The sequence below is a fragment of the Oratosquilla oratoria genome, chromosome 18, assembly GCF_046742065.1.
Source record: "Oratosquilla oratoria isolate Oo_2021 chromosome 18, ASM4674206v1, whole genome shotgun sequence".
NCBI lineage: Eukaryota > Metazoa > Arthropoda > Malacostraca > Stomatopoda > Squillidae > Oratosquilla > Oratosquilla oratoria.
Genome location: NC_134794.1, coordinates 40613349 through 40630848, shown reverse-complemented (window position 1 = coordinate 40630848; position 17500 = coordinate 40613349). Strand labels below are relative to the sequence as shown.

The 17500-nt window shown below is 39.7% G+C and overlaps 1 protein-coding gene across 1 annotated transcript in view; it reads left to right on the top strand.

The window, feature by feature from the left end:
- Positions 1 to 17500, top strand: part of LOC143034844 (relaxin receptor 1-like) — a 378926-nt gene that overhangs the window by 27678 nt on the left and 333748 nt on the right. The window contains exon 4 of the mRNA XM_076201188.1: positions 16441 to 16512. Within this exon, the coding sequence (XP_076057303.1) occupies positions 16441 to 16512 (72 nt within the window). The remainder of the gene's footprint in view (positions 1 to 16440; positions 16513 to 17500) is intronic.

Genomic DNA, 17500 nt, shown 5'->3' with positions numbered 1-17500 from the left:
ATGTAGTTTGAGCTTGCGTGGCGCTCCGTGGGAAGTAGACAAAATGTAGAGAAGAAGGAGAAGGGGATGATCCTAAGCCAGGAGGCGCTGAACTGCTGCGGCCGAAACCGTCACCTTTACCTTTTTGTGCTTTAGTGGACTGTTAGGGGGCAGGTCATAGACAATCACTGCTGGGTATCGGGGAGGAGTGCAGGATTCGAACCAAGTGAATGTGGGGCCAGTACGCTTACGATGACGCCACCAGCGCCAGGGCATGTGCTCGTGAGAAGCAGTGCGTCATCTCTTTATGAATTCGATTCTTTCATTAAATAACCTGGTCTTATCCCCAGGGCAGGGAACAGACAGCGTCGCATAAGCGAAGTGTTGCAATGTTCGAACGTTTCATGTAGTGAACAGCAGGAGCATCCTTCGACGAACGTTTCTGTAATCAGGTCTTCGCCTACAACGTTCTGCAAGCTTGGTGGACACACACACATGATTTCCCAAGAGTATAGCTCCATTTCTGTATATTATTGTCATGTAAATGCAGTATATTATGTTATGCATCTCAGACGCCATAATGAGCAAGTGGGATGAGATTTGTTTAAATCGGAGTAGGATATGAAGAGGCAACATGGTGTAACTGCGCGACAAGGAAGCTGAAGATGATTTTATTAATCAATCATGAGTGGAAAATAGACGCCAAAGTGTCAATTGAGATATAACATGAACAAATGTGAAATTATAATCAAAACTGTCATGAATCCAAGGAGAACAATAAGAAGAACATCAAGCGAACGATTTGTAATTTGTTGAACATTAGTAGGGCGTCAGTGGAGGACATATTGAAAAAGAAACATAACAAAGAAAGTAATTATTTCAATGTAACAGATGATCTAATGAAAAAATCACTGCCCTGATTAAAACCCAGGAGGGGTGAAATAGGGAGAGTCGGACTAGACATGCTCATTAAAGAAAGACTGAAATCAGTAAAGAAAGAGAAATATGGATTATATAGAAGAAACTATCCGGGAAGGTAAAGTCACTATACAAGCCTGGTGGAGACTAAGTTTAGGGAGACAGCAGATTATCTCAATGGGAGATAGTAATGGAGATATGATTAAAGACAGAGATGAAATGGAACAAGAAAATAAATAAGAATGCTAAATAAAACATAAAAAAAGAAAAAGGTTGGCAAGAGTTTAACTCTCAAATATCAAGATCCAGCCAGTAATTTCATTTGTTAACATTAACAGTGTACCAGAGGCTGCAAGCAAAGAGGTAAAAAAATATGTTTCATCGTATGAAACGAGAAAAACAACTGGAAAAGCGGACATGCAAAAAATATTTCGAAAGGTACAGGGACAGAAGCTCATTATAGATGAACTCCATTTTATGATCAACGTATATCTTCCAGTAATGAGAGTCTTCTGAAGTATCTGGTACAATACTGAAATCATTTCGCTTCACAAGAAGGACCAGGAAAAAAAACTAATTAAGGTCTAGTTAGTTTGTTATCATTATTATTATTTTTTCTTTAAAAGTTTTGAACGAGATAATCCAGTGGTAGTAAAGTTTTCTTACAAGTCCTAACTTGTGACTCCAGCATTCAGTTAATCCCTCGGCCATGGGTCGTAAACATCAGGACGGCGCATAGCTGCACTCACCCTTCTCCCTTGTATTTACACCGTAACCCTTTCGTCCTCAGTTGATTAAAATCACCTGACGTCAGATGGAACAAACTACCAAAGCTTTAGAACATAATGTATCCTAGACGATTTTATTCACTAATGGAGAGGTCATCGGGTCACTAAGCAGACACCATCGAATAAGCGAGATGATGCAACATTAGAACGTTTGGTAATGTCTACAATGTTGCGAAAGTTTGATGACGACATTGACACGAGACCCTACGAGGATAAACCTATTCCTGTGTATTGCAGTGAAGTAAATACATGTTATAATAGATCTAAGTCAGAAGCCATTATGGTAGAGCCTTTGATCATCACGGGATCAAATTGATTCAGAGGATATGTGGCAACATGGTGAAAGTCTCAAAACAGAATATGTGGCAACTGTGTGAGAGTAAACAGTATATGTGGCAACTGTTTGGGAATGAACAGTATATATGTATATATATATATATATATATATATATATATATATATGTATATATATATATATATATGTATATATATATATATATATATCTATATGTATATGTATATATATACATACGTATATATATATATATATATATATATATGTATATATATTATATATATATATGTATATATATTATTATATATATATATGTATATATATTATTATATATATATATATATATATATATATATATATATATATATATGAGAGAGAAATGGGTGAGAAAGGGCAAACTGTGTGTGTGTGTGTGTGTGTGTGTGTGTGTGTGTGTGTGTGTGTGTGTGTGTGTGTGTGTGTGTGTGTGTGTGTGTGTGTGCGCGCGCTTGTATAGTTTGCAGTAGAATCTCCCCCAACAGACAACCAATTGACCACAATAACTTTTTCACTGTTATTGTTTTACTTTCTATTGTGTATTTATTCGTTTGTTTATTTCTTTGTTTCTTGTTGAAGTTTCTCAATATGGAGGACAATCAAAGACCGTCTAAGACAAAAAAAGAATCTTTCATTATATTCAACGTTTCGAGGACAAGATTATCTTTCGTAGAATTGAATTTGAATTGGACAAATTTAGATTTGATAAGGAAATAGCCAAAAACTGGTCTACCAATAGGGTGATTAACGAATAGATAGACTTGATAATCATGTAGCGAGCGCTAAAGCTGTTGTTTTAAGAAGAGGTTAGATAACTTTAATGACGGGGGATTATGGACATGGAACTGCCTAGTGTAGGTCTTATGGTCTCTTGCAGCCTCCTTCATTATATTGTAAAACGAATATCATATATAACAGCATAGTATTACCCAAGACGGATATCATAAGCAGTGGGATAACCACCACTATTCTGTACTAGACGGAAAGGGGGACCCGGAATGGTCACTTTCCGGACATTTGGTGGATCTGATAACGCCCGGATCTATTCAACACGTCCGGGCCAATATCCGGCACCTATTGGGCCAGAGCGGGTGGCTGGGGTGCAGGGAGCTACGAGGGTTGACCTTAGCCCTAGTACACGGATTGATTGGTTTCTGTAAACCAGATGGTCTTAAAGAAAAGATAGAATTGCAGGAAGTGTGCTAAGATTGGATGTTAATGATCGCGGTACTTCTTTACGCGGGCACTACAGGATCATTATTATTGCGCAATATTCTGTATTGTACAATATTATTGAAGGTGTAGGGATGGTATATGATGTATTCGATATATTGTGTCTTTCTTCGATGTCTTCAGTACATTGTGTCACTCTTCAATACCATCCCTACACCGTCAGTAATATTGTACAATACAGAATATTGCGCAATAATATTGATCGTGTAGGGCCCGCTTTATGTAAATAATTCCCAATACATTAAGATCTATAAGGTCACTTTATTGTAAGATAAATATAGTATTGTGTAATATTGTGCCTCTATCGAGTTCAGCCTTATGGTGACAAGGTAGATGGTGCTGATGTATTGTTCCAGCCCTACACGATCATTATTATTGACACAATATACTGACTCAGTTTTGTTGCGCAATATTTGTCCCCCCCCTTACATGGCTCCATATTGTTCCACAATACCGCCAGTCCAACAAAGGATTCCAGAGAGACATCGTGACAGACATTGCCTCTCATCCATCTTGCCAGACATATCGACAGTATGAGGGCTGGAAGCACACTGAGAAGATATTGAGCAATATTACCCATACACGACTCAATATAGTCTTTGTGCAATAAAATACCAAGCTCTTTTTGATGTCTTTAACATAATGTGTCATTCTTCAATACCACCCCTACGCCGTCAATAATATTGTACAATACGTAATATTGCGCAATAATATTGATTGTATAAGGCCCGCTGAAATAGTGAGGCACAATACTGGTCCTAGACAGCGGTGCGAGATTGTCCACAAGGACAGAAGCGCAGGTAAACTACATTCCATAACAGCAACAACAGTAGCAACAACAACACATTAGCCTAAGGCAGAATCCCTGAACTACGTGACAAGTTGTTCTTTGTTATTGACGAACAAGAACAGATGTTCTTTTAATGAACAAAATCTCTGATCGTTCTTCATCGTTCGCGTGCGTGCAGATCCTTGCGTGAAAGAAATGACTTGTCATTAGCCAAAATAATGTATGTAAAGTTGGCCAGTGGCAAAGCGGACACTGCCTCGACTAGTGGGAGGTCCCCCCCTCGGCTGAATAAAATCACCTGGCGGCAGGAGAGAAAAATAAAACAGATAACCCGATCCTTTATTTCGGCAGAGAATGAAAAAAAAAGTGACATCATTAATAGATATTTTTCAATCTGAGGGCAGGAAAAGATGAAATAGTTGTAATCAAGACGAGGTTTAACACTTTTTACACTTAATGATTTCCTACACGCAATTACAGACCCTCGACTTACGAACGAGTTGCGTTCGTAACTCGAAGGGTTCGTAAGTCGGTTTTCAACATGATTTTAAAGGTACTCAGATCTACATGCATAAGTGTGATATAAAGTCAGTACATGTTCTCGTGTACTAAAACACGTTACTAATGATAAATAAAACATAAAACAAAAATAGAATATAACACTAACGCTTTAATGTTGGACTTCTTAACTTTGAAACTTATGAAGTAGGTTTGAGGCTTCGTTCGTATGTTTAAAAGTGTGTAAAGGTGTTTCCACACTGGCCTTTTCTCTCTCTCTCTCTCTCTCTCTCTCTCTCTCTCTCTCTCTCTCTCTCTCTCTCTCTCTCTCTCTCTCTCTCTCTCTCTCTCTCTCTCTCCGACTGTTGGAGCAGATTTGCAGCTCGCAGCTTTCGGGAAGGAATCTGATATGCTGGAGGGGAATGATTTTCCTTCAGTATATAAAATAACATTCCATGTGTTTTTGTTAATAAAACAAAATAGTTTGCCATTGTGATTTTAAGGCGGAAAAAGTTCTGGAGCTGGGCTGTACCGCCGATTAATTGGAGATTGGAGGAAAAATAGCCCCCAGTGTGGTAACCCCTTAACCTGTTCAATACGAGTCAAATTTTCGCGCGTAGCATCGGATGCCTTACGTACGATGCATCACACTATTCGCGTCATAAAATATAAAATCACTGCTGTTTCACTCGTTCTCTTTCACTCTGAATGATAATAAACACAGAAAACGTAATCAAACCAGTTCACAGAATTCGATGGCAACTCAGCCATGACAAAATGAAAATAATACGCCGACTGTAGCAGGGACACCGCTTGCCACCAAATATGTAACAGGAGGTTGCTACACATAGGGTGGTTTAGTGGACGATGTAAAGTCTCGGAGTACTTTATAGATTTATTTGACATGTACTAAAGATTATTTACAATGAAGAAAGATCTCTTCTGGTGAGATGAAGTAGAGCGTCTCCCTACCTCCTATCTGGTTAGCAATCACAGTCGCCTCCTTATATACTAGTTAAGCATGTTTGGTGTAGATTGTTATATGGGAAACGTATTTGTTATAAAATATACATTATACGGGTGTTAGTTGTATTGTATGGGGTTTAGTTATATTATTGGTGGATGTGGCGAGATACGGCGTATATATTGAAGTTACGATAATGTAATTGGGGTAGGTATAAGAAAAGGCTAATGGACTTGTCTTGTGACATTAGGAATGTCCGTGTTGGGTGATGGCGCGATGGCGTTGTTGTCTTAGGTTGCATTCTTTGAGACATGTGTTTTGAGATTGGGAAATTGTGAGGTCTGCAAGATTAGAGGTCTTGCTAAAGACGAGTACCATTTCATATGTGTAGATCACACGCATGTTTGTGGGTGTGTATATACGTTTATATTTTCTCTTGTGTATTTTCTTTGTATCTGCCCTTCTCTCTGTCTTTATTTCTGTCTTAGTTTTGGTTGGTTCAAAATTAGAGTATTTAAATAAAAAGTCTTTATAAGTGAAGGTGGATATTAGAAAGGGACGTAGGTGGGAGTGGGGAGAGAGGAGGAAGGGATGGGGGGTTAATTGGGGTTAAGAGGGGGGGTTACGTGGTCTAAACACCGAGTACTTTGGTCACCCATAAGTTAGCTCCTTTCACTTAACCACTAGAAAAAGTTAATCGAGATTAATTTTCCCAAACTCGTTAATGGAACAGTACCATCAACGGCCCAGTGTTAGTTAAGGGACCACATCCACATTTTCGGCTGTCGTCAAGCGATTTTATTCAGTTTAAAGGAACCTCAAGATACAGAAGTGTTAAAAGATAACCGAAGTTAATCTATTTATCATTTCATCTCTATTTAGTTGAACGTCATGGACTACCCTTCTCGGAGGTGACGAGTACGGTGCCTCCTTACGAAAGACTCTTTGGAAGCAAAACGGAATTCTATGTAGTCTGTCCTTAATTACCACGAACTCATTCCACCGCCAGGCAGGCTCGAACCGTCTCCATGCCTGACCTCCATGTTTAATAGAGACCCCCTAATTTGCCTGGCCAATAAATCGTCTCAATTGAATTAAATCGATTGGAAATTGACAAAAAGAGAATACAAAAGTTGTGCCGTCACTTCAGGCAGCCGATAATCCATTGTATATTCACGTTTGTGTGGTGTGTATGTGTGTGTGTGTGTGTGTGTGTGTGTGTGTGTGTGTGTGTGTGTGTGTGTGTGCATGTGTGTGAGCGTGCGCGCGTGCGCTGACCAATAAATCCGTCTCTTCGATGCTTGTTTTATGACACCGTTCCTCTTTTTTTTTTCTTCTTCTTTTTTGGGTTGGGGGGGGTTGAGGTTTCCGGGGAGGGCACCCCCAACACCCCTACCATTTCACGGAAGATCAATCCTCCCAATAAAATTGGTAATGGCCCGGGAAATTGCCTCTGTAATTAGTGAGATGATGATGATAACAGAGAACTCTTCCATTTAAACGATGAAAAAAGAGTGGGATTGTAAACGCTCCTTTTGTTTTCATTCGACACCAAATTAAGGTTTTAACACAGTTAGCTTTGTGAGTTTGCGCGCTCACACACACACACACACACACACACACACACACACACACACACACACACACACACACACACACACACGCACACATACACACACACACACACACACACACACACACACACAAACACACACACACACACGCACGCACACACACACACACACACACACACACACACACACACACACACACACACACACACACACACACACACACACACACACACACACACACACACACACACACTCAATCTCTCTCTCTCTCTCTCTCTCTCTCTCTCTCTCTCTCTCTCTCGTGGCGCAGTTGGTAGAGTTCCTGGCTGCCACTACGGCGGTCCGGGTTCGAATCCCGCCCAAGGCTGAAATAATTTCAGTATCGCTGCGCTGCGAGTCGTTACTCTAACTCTCGTGGGCGGGGAGTTGGGTGTGTGTATGCGTGTAAGGTTACAGTTTTACCTATAAATCGGTCATATACGAGCTCTGAGCTCTCTTCCGGGAAGGAAATAGCTGTCGATCACGAGTCCAACACGTGATCCAAAACCATGGTGAATCACACACACTCACATTGAATTTAAAACTTGGTACGATAAATTGAGAAGAGACGGATATCCACGAGTGTTGTTCCTTTCTTGTATACTACAGTTATGTGAATACAATTAGGTACACATACACACACATACACACACACAAACACACACACACACACACACACACACACACACACACACACACACACACACACACACACACACACAGAAAGAGAGAGAGACAGAGAGAGAGAGAGAGAGAGAGAGAGAGAGAGAGAGAGAGAGAGAGAGAGAGAGAGAGAGAGAGAAAGAAATAGGAAGTGAGCGCACATCCTTTATATAGAAAGAGAGGATAAAGTTTAGGCCCGTTTCTTCATTTTTCAAAATAGGGAAAGTTATTTTAGAACTGAAACCAGTTCACACTAAACTTTCTACAAACTGCCTCCTCACCACTTCATCACTCTTCCTCCTCCTCCTCCTCCTCCTCCTCCGCTCCCTTTTCCTCCTCTTCCTTTTCCATCTCTTCCTCCTCTTTTCTTCCTTCTCTTCCCTTTATTCTTTCTCCTCCTCCTCCTCCTCCTCCCCTCCTCCTTTTCCTCCCTTCCTCCTTTTCTTTCCTTTGCAACCTCCCCTTCCTCCACTTTTCTTCCTTCTCCTTCTCTTATTCTTTCTCTTCTTCCTTCTCCGCTTCCTCTTCCTCCTCCTCCTCCTCCCCCGCTTCCTTTTCATCATCATCCTACTCCATTTTCTTCCTCCTCGTACACATTACTCTTCTTCTTCTTCTTCTTCCTCCACTTACTCTTCCTCCTCCTTCTCTTCTCCCTCTTCCGCTACCTCCTCCACATCCTCCTCTTCCTCCTTCTGTTCTCCAATTAAAAAAAAAAAAAAACCCAAACCTTTTTATCTCCTCCCTAATGTTTTTTACTCTCCTTCACATTTTCTCTTTCTAATTGTTTAAAACTCTACGCCACTTTCGCTATGTCCTACAGATAATTAGATCTGCTTCGTTCTTTCCCATTTCCTTCATTAAATTTCATCATGTAGTGAGCTCTGAAACAATTGGTTGTTTTAAAACAAGGTTAGACAGTTCTGTAGATGGGGTTGACATGTGGAACTGCCTGGTGTAGGCCTTATGGTCTCTTGCAGTCTCTTTCCTTCTTATGTTCATTTCCATACCATCTGACATTATTTCTCTCTTATATCCCGGATGTTCGCTGGCCGAGCGAATTAGAGCGTCGCCACTTGCGGCGGAAGTCAAGGTGATGGCGCTATGATCTCTGCCACCAGCTAGTTGGACCAAGGGCATAGTTCATTAAATTCCACGGTACAAGTCCTCTGTAAGAGGCACCGTCATAATCTCCTTATAGAGGGAATTTGCGACCTTAAACCAAATAAATTCCTTTCTCTGTGTTTGAGGAGACTGCAAGAGACCATAAGACCTACACAAGGCAGTTCCATGTCCCTAGCCACCTTTCATATTTATCCCTAAAGTTATCTCATCCACTCTTAAAACAACCGATAGTTTCAGCTCTCACTACATGGTTATCAAGTCTATTCCATTTGTTAACCACTCTGTAGGTAAAACAATTCTTGCCAATTTCCTTCTTTAATCTAAATTGGTCCAACTTAAACCCATTACTACGATTTCTGCCCTGCTGTCTTAATATGATGACCTTGCCCGCATTAGCCTTGTTAAGGCCCTTGGCATACTTGAATGCCTCTATTAGATCACCCCACACTCTTCGCCTTTCCAGAAGGTGTAAGTTATCTAACCTTCTCATAAAACAGCGCTCACCTCAGGGTTGCTAAATCTATTCCATTCGTTAATCCCTATGTTGGTAAACCAGTTCTCGCCCATTTCCTTCAGTAGTTTTTAATTTTGTTTCGGTCTGTTTCCCAGACGTTCGTTTTTCACTCTCATACTCAATCACTGACTCCACCGTGCTCTCCACTATCGCTGTTGTCAACGTCAACCTTATCAAACTCTCGATATTTTCTTATTCGCCCCCTCCACCTAAAGCACTGGCGGCGTAATCGGTAGCGTGCTGTCTCGCATTCGCTAGGTTTTAGGTTCGAATACAGCACTCCGATACCCAACAAGTGTTACCTGTACCGAAAATTCAAGAGCAGAGGTGATGGCATCGGCTGCAGCTACTCAGCGCTTCCTGGCGTAGTATGCTCCTCACCCTCTTCCGTCCACTGCCATAGTCAAAGTTTTATGTACGTAACGATTCCCACTTATGTCCATCTTCCTGCAGTGACGATGCTACTGTGAGAAGGAAAGAGGTTTGGTGAATTCGTCTCCTTTATCTATAAGGTTTAACTGAACTATGGAATATGGACTACCTAGGAACGACCACCCGCTTGCATGAGATCGGTGTGTGGGAGAGGAAGAGATGTCTGTAAGAAAATGAAAAGACAGTGGTGTATAAAAGTCAGCTATTACCAATAAGCGCAATTTCAGGGTGATTCTAAGGGGCGATGATGATCGTGGCGCAGGAGGAATGGGCAGGGAACTTGACTGGTGACGACGTCGCCTGCATCTCAACCAAAAGCGGAGAAAATGATAGGAGGCGTTGTGGTAGAGAATGGTTGAAAAAAAAAACATAGTGGGAGGTAAACTGAAATGAGAAGATGAGAGAAAGTTATAAAGGAAGTAATTTTTAGTCGAAGAAAAAGTACGTGTAGATGTTTGCGCGTGGGGAGTGGTTATGTTCGTGGGAAGTGTGTATGTGTCTTACGAGAAGTGAGTAGGATTCACTTCCCGCATGTGCTCCCGAAGGAGAGTGGCCCCCACCAGGGCAGGGCGGTGCTGACGAGTCAGCGGCGGGCGGCTCCCTAAAGGGAGAAAAGAGTTGGCCCCTAGCGAGGAAATGCGTCCTTGACCGTAGTCAAGCAGCGGGCAGAGAGAGCTGGCCCTTGACGGGGCAGAGCGATGCTGACAATTAAGCAGCAGCGGGTGACTCCCTAAAGAAGGAGAGTAGAATTGGCCTCTGACGGGGCAGAGCATTGCTGACAGAAGTCAGCGGGTGATACCTGGAGCGTAATTTTGAGAGTAGATCCTGTGGACAGTGCCGTGGGCAAGCGGGCGAGTGTAGATTTATGTAAATCTCTTTTCTTCCGAGCACATTTCTGAAAACAGAGAATTATGTGACCCGGGGAATGTGTCAAATGTACATCTCCGTAAAAAGTGGCTGGTACATTCTGTGGATTTGTCTAAAATGTGAGCCTGTTTGCCAACGTCAACGGAGAGGTCTTGTGCGTGCCAGATCGGCCAGCAGCAGAGGAGAAAAAAACAAACTCTTTTGCCACGACCGGTCGGCTAAGAATGGTGGGCGGTGAAGGCGAGAGGTGGAGCTAGGGGCGACGTCTGAACTCTGCTGAGCCTGAACTGATTTTACAGTACGATGTTAAGAGCAAAAGCCTTCCCCTACGGAGGGAGAGGGGGGAGAGAGAGAAATAACGGAAGGAAGGGAGAAATAGTAAGATTGTCGGGATTCCGGCATGCTGGAGAGTGATGAATTAGTTGCCATGCGGCCAGGAGCCGATATCTATATACAACATGGGCAGTCACCCGTGGTGTGTAACTACATGATTGCATTGGATTAGGTTAGGTCGGGTCAAGCAGGATCGCACTATCATAGGCAGGTGTGCATGACTAGTGTGTCAGGTCACAGCCACGTGGTCGACACTACGCGTTTTCCATGCCATGTGGTTGTCGTGAAATGTACATCACTCTCCTTTTCATGTTCTGACAACTTCTTCTTCATTTGTCATCTCATGACCCAATGTTGCTGTACATTCATTCTTTTCTTCAACGTGTATGTACTCATAAGACGCCAGCAGTATCTGAAGTGCTCATGTACTCATGTGCTCTTTATCATGAATATCATAATAAGAGTCAAGATCATGTGATTATTTGCATTACAGCCCTCCTTCTCTCTCTCTCTCTCTCTATATATATATATATATATATATATATGTATATACATACATACATACATGTATACATATATATATATTTATATATATATATATATATATATATACATATACATATACATATATATATATATATATATATTTATACATACATATACATATATATATATATATATATATATATATATATATATGCGCATTTTGTTTTTTATGCATATGACCTCGTTATTCGCCTAAAGGTCTTGCACTGATCAATTTGCATTCGCAGTCCACATTAATCTGCTGCGCGTGTGTGCGTGCTTGAGTATTTGTGTGTTTTTGCATTTATGTATATTAACGAGTCTGTCTGTTTATCTTATTAATACATAAACAAACACGAGACAACGCATTCTTGCCACATATATGGGCACTGCCAACTACACCACGGGGGCGATGTACAAAAGCTACATGAGTGTGGATGGCTCGGTCTGCCGGCAACAGGTATCCAGAATATGTTTGTTGATGAATTGGAAATAACAGCTGTATGAAACAAGTTTTGTATTTCCAAAAATAATCCCGATTTGATTGAAAGCTAATAACACTGTCGTATCAGGTTACTGGGAACTGTTTCACAAGTTAAAAATGAAATGGAATATTAGAAATAAATAAAAAAAATTATTGAGGGCACTTTTTGTTTGTAGTGGTATTTGTCAACACACACACACACACACACACACACACACACACACACACACACACACACACACACACACACACACACACACACACACACACACACAAACACACACACACACACACACACACACACACACACACACACACACACACACACACACACACACACATATATATATATATATATATGTATATATACATATATATATATATATATATATATATATATATATATATATATTACAATTTATACAGAATATCATATGATAAACTGGAGGAAAACGTTCCCTCCAGCATATCAAATTTCTTCCCGAAAGCTGCGGACTGCAAATCTGCTCCAAGAGTCGAAGGAAAAATAGCCCAATGTGATAATGCCTTCATATGGAAACATACATGGTTGCCACTTACACTCATTCACTTATACTGCTTCGAGTGTAATCACTTGGAACATACACATGCTCTCCCATTTCTGAGTATATCCTCTACTTCCCTTACCATTTGTATGTTTATTTATTTATTTATTTATTTATTTATCTATATTTGTTTATTTATTTATTTATTTATTCATTTATTTATTTATCTATCTATTTATTTATTTGTTTATTTATTTATTTATTTATATTTGTTTATTTATTGATCTATTTATTCATTATTTATTTATTTATTTATTCATTTATTTATGCATTTATTTGTTTATTTGTTTATCTGTTTATTCAGCTATTCATCTATTCTATTCATTTTTCATTTGATTTTATTCATTAATTCATTTGTATGTTTATTTTTGTTTGTTTACTGTCTTTTCTCTTTTTGATATGGTTTCTCTCTACAACCCTTGTAAATAATTGTTTGTTTATTCATTTATTTATTTATCTATGTTTTACTTTCTCTTTTTTCTCTTTGTTGACTTTTGTAATCAACTCTTGTCATTTATTTATTCAGTTATTCAATTTTCATTTTTTTCTCCTCCCGTTTTTATTTTATCTATACAACTGTTGTCATTTATTTATTTATTCAAATATTTATTTTTCATTTTCTCTCTTATCTTTTTTATTTTCTTTATACAACTGTTGTCATTTATTTATTAATCTATCTATTTTTTTTTTAATTTATATTCTCTTCTCATTCCTGTTGTCATTTCTCGTTACAAATCTTGATAAGCATTTATTTTCCTCTTTTCTTTCCGTTTTGATTCCTTTATGCAGCTGATGTCATTTATCTATTTTTTCGTTTATCTATTTATTCATGTTTGTTTATTTTCTCCTCTCTCCCTGTTGTCATTTCTCTATATAAATCTTGAGATGTACTTAATTTTTCTCTTTTCTATATGTTTTGGCTTCTTTATACAACTGTCGTCATTTATGTATTCATCTACTCATTTTTGTTTGTTTGTTCATGTTTGTTTTCTCTTCTCTCTCTGTTGTCATTTCCCTATGCACTCTCTTTCTTCTCTCTTTCTCTTCCCTTTTACCAGCATCCGTCGCACAAGACCTCTTCCGTCACAAACTCTTTCTTCTTTTGCAAATTTCTTTTTGTGTATCGAGAACCTTCTTCCTCATCCACCCCCCCACCATGTATCTTCCTCAGACGCAAATTCTTTTGTTTCTGTCTCACCCATTCCAATAGCGATGTGCTCTTCATGCCATACGAATAAAAGCTTGAGATGTCCCTCCCGTTTTCTTTTACTTTTGCAATACATTTCTCTCTTGTTTTCAAATAATTTTCAAGGATGCATATCCATATACATACATGCATATATACGTAAGTAAATACATGCATGCATATACATTCCTATATATGTATATACATTCGTAAATACATGCGTATCTATCTATATACATGCATGCAAGTACAGGTATATATACGTAAGTAAATATATATATATATATATATACATATATATATGTATATATATATATATATGTATATATATACATATATTTGCAAAGTTGAACACTTGGAAAAAGAAACTAACGAAGCAGAGCGCTTTCGTATATTACATCTTCAGTGCAACAAGTCAGTTTCTTTTTCCAAGTGGTCTACTTTGCATAAGTGAACACACGTACCCGTGTTCTTATTAGCATATATATATATATACATATGTACATATATATATATATGTATATATATATATATGTATATACATATATATATATATATACATATATATATACATATATACATATGTATATATATACATATATGTATATATATATATGTATATATATATATATATATATACATATATATATATAAATATATACACGTGGGAATTCTAGTTTTCTTTTCCGTTTTTTCCCTGTGGTTATCAGCAATATATACGTACGTATATACATGCGTAAACATACATACATGCATGCTTTCATGTATATGTACACATGTTGTACATAAAAGTATTCTCTAGCGTGTTGACATTGTTTTGTTAACAGAGAACTCATTACATTGTAAAACAGGAAACAAAAATAATTTACACGGCGACGTAGTCATCTATGTGGGTGCTTGGAGTGACCCCACCTGAGATTATACGAACATAAGAATGGAGGAGACTGTAAGAGACCATAAGACTTACACTAGGCAGTTCCACGTCCCTTATTACCTTTCATCCCCATCCATAAAGTTATCTTCTCTAAAAACAACCAATTGTTTTAGCGCTCACTAACTACATGATAACTAAGTCTATTCCATTCATTGACCACTCCGTTGGTAAACCAATTCTTGACTATTTCCTTCTTAAACCTAAATTTTTTCAATTTAGATATATTACTACGAGTCCTACCCTGCTGTCTTAATATGATGACCTTGCCTGCATCACCCTTGTTTAAGGGGTGTGGAGTGGCAGGTGGGACTAGAACAATTGCCCATGCGTTTTCGTACATCTTCATCATAGTACAGTAAACCCTCGATATAACAGACGATATGGGGACAGGGGTCTGTCGTTATATCCGAAGATCCGTTATAGCCGAGGATCCGGTATATCCGATGGAAATACCCCATAGATCCGTTATATTCCGAAGTTTGTCCAGTATTAGAGGATTGGAAATAAAAAAAACCTAAACTGCTCGATAGTTAGAGCTCTTCAGCGTCGTGATGTATAAGCTGCCCATGCTGTCTTCCTTAGCTTATACTCTCTGAAAAGATAAAGAGTGCGGGGTGATCTAATACACGTATTCAAATGGGTCAAGGGCTTTAACAAGGGTGATGCAGACAAGGTTATTAAATTAAAACAGCAGGGCAGGACTCGTAGTAATGGGTTTAAATTGGACCAATATAAGTTTATGAAAGAAATGGGCAAAACTGGTTTACGAACAGAGTGGTTAGCGAATGGAATAGACTTAGTAACCGCGTAGTCAGCGCTGAAACAATAATTAGTTATTTTAAGAGAAGATGAGATAACTTTATGGATGGATATGACAGGTGGTAGGGGCATGGAACTGCCTAGTGTAGGCCTAATGGTCTCTTGTAGTCTCCTTCATTCTTATATTCTTATGTTCTTCCTGAGTTTAGGATCTTCTTCCAGGTCGTGTATTTCCAGAAGTTGAATCTTTAGAAGCTCTGCCAAGAGATTGGCACGAAGTTCAGTACTGGAGTCTTGGCTTCGTGATTATGTACGCACAGGTCAGGGTTCGAATCCCTTGACAGATTTTCTGAAGATTCAGCTTCTCCCAGGTAGACCAGTTCGTCAACGTCAACCAAGGAATTGGAGATCCTCTGTTTTTTTTTTTCTAAACTTCCTCTTCTATTCTTAACACATTTAAGCAGACACACGTACATGTACATGGAACTCGCATTTGCACATACGTACACGAATGCATGTATGCATACATAGGCAAACATGCATATAAACACATATCTATACATACTTACAATGCACTGCATACATAGATTTAACCATACATGCTTATATATGAATACATACAATTTGTGTATATACGAGTAAACAGGTACATATGCGTATGTATATATATATATATATACATGTGTGTGTGTGTGTGTGTGTGTGTGTGTGTGTGTGTGTGTGTGTGTGTGTGTGTGTGTGTGTGTGTGTGTGTGTGTGTGTGTGTGTGTGTGTGTGTGTGTGTGTGTGTGTGTGTGTGTGTGTGTGTGTGTGTGTGTGTGTGTGTGTGTGTGCGTGCATGAAATCTTCACTATTTTCATCATATAACACATCATTTTTTTCGTCAAGAATTTTTTTACTTTTCTTTCTCCTTTTTCTTGCAGATCCCTCAACAACAACCGCCTTCAGACACTCGACTTCCTGACGCCTGGAGCCCTCTCCTCTCTTCAGGACCTGTGAGTACAAGATTTGTGCGTCTTTGTGTGTGATTCATCACCACGATTCTAGATTACGTGCCGGACTCGTGATCGACAGCTATTACCCTCCCAGATGAGAGCTCAAACTCTGACTCGATCTATGGGTACTGTTGTGACCTTAAACAAACACACATACAAACACCCAACTCCGTGTGTGATTCACCTTGGCTTTTGGATCACGTGTTGGACTCGTGATCGACAGCTATTTCCCTCCCGGAAGAGAGCTCAGAGCTCGTATGAACGATCTATGGGTAATGCTATGACCTTACAAGCACACACACACCCAACTCCCCGCCCACGAGAGTTGGAGTAATGACTCGAAGCGCAGCGATACTGAAATAATTTCAGCCCTGGGCAGGATTCGAACCAGGTACCGCCGGTACCGCCATACTGACAGTCTGTGACTCTACCACCGCACCACCGAGAGAGAGAGAGAGAGAGAGAGAGAGTGTGTGTGTGGTGTGTGTGTGTGTGTGTGTGTGTGTGTGTGTGTGTGTGTGTGTGTGTGTGTTTTTGTGTGTGAGAGAGAGATTCACCAAGCTCTTGGATCACGTGCCGGACTTGTGATCGACAGCTATTACCCTCTAGATGAAGGATCCGTATGTCCCGATCTATGGATAATGCTGTGACCTTATACACATTATGCGTGTGTGTGATTCACCATGGTTTTGGATCACGTGTTGGACTTGTGATCAACAGCTACTTCCCTCCCGGAAGAGAGCTCAGACGTCATGTATGACCGATCTATGGGTAATGTTTTGACCTCACACGCACACACACACCGAACTTTCCGCCCACAAGAATTGGAGTAACAAATCGCAGCGCAGTGATACTGAAATTATTTCAGCCCTGGGCGGGATTCGAACCCGGACCGCCGTAATGGCAGCCGGGAACTCTAACCACTGCGCCATGAGATGTGTAACGTGTGTGTGTGTGTGTGTGTGTGTGTGTGTGTGTGTGTGTGTGT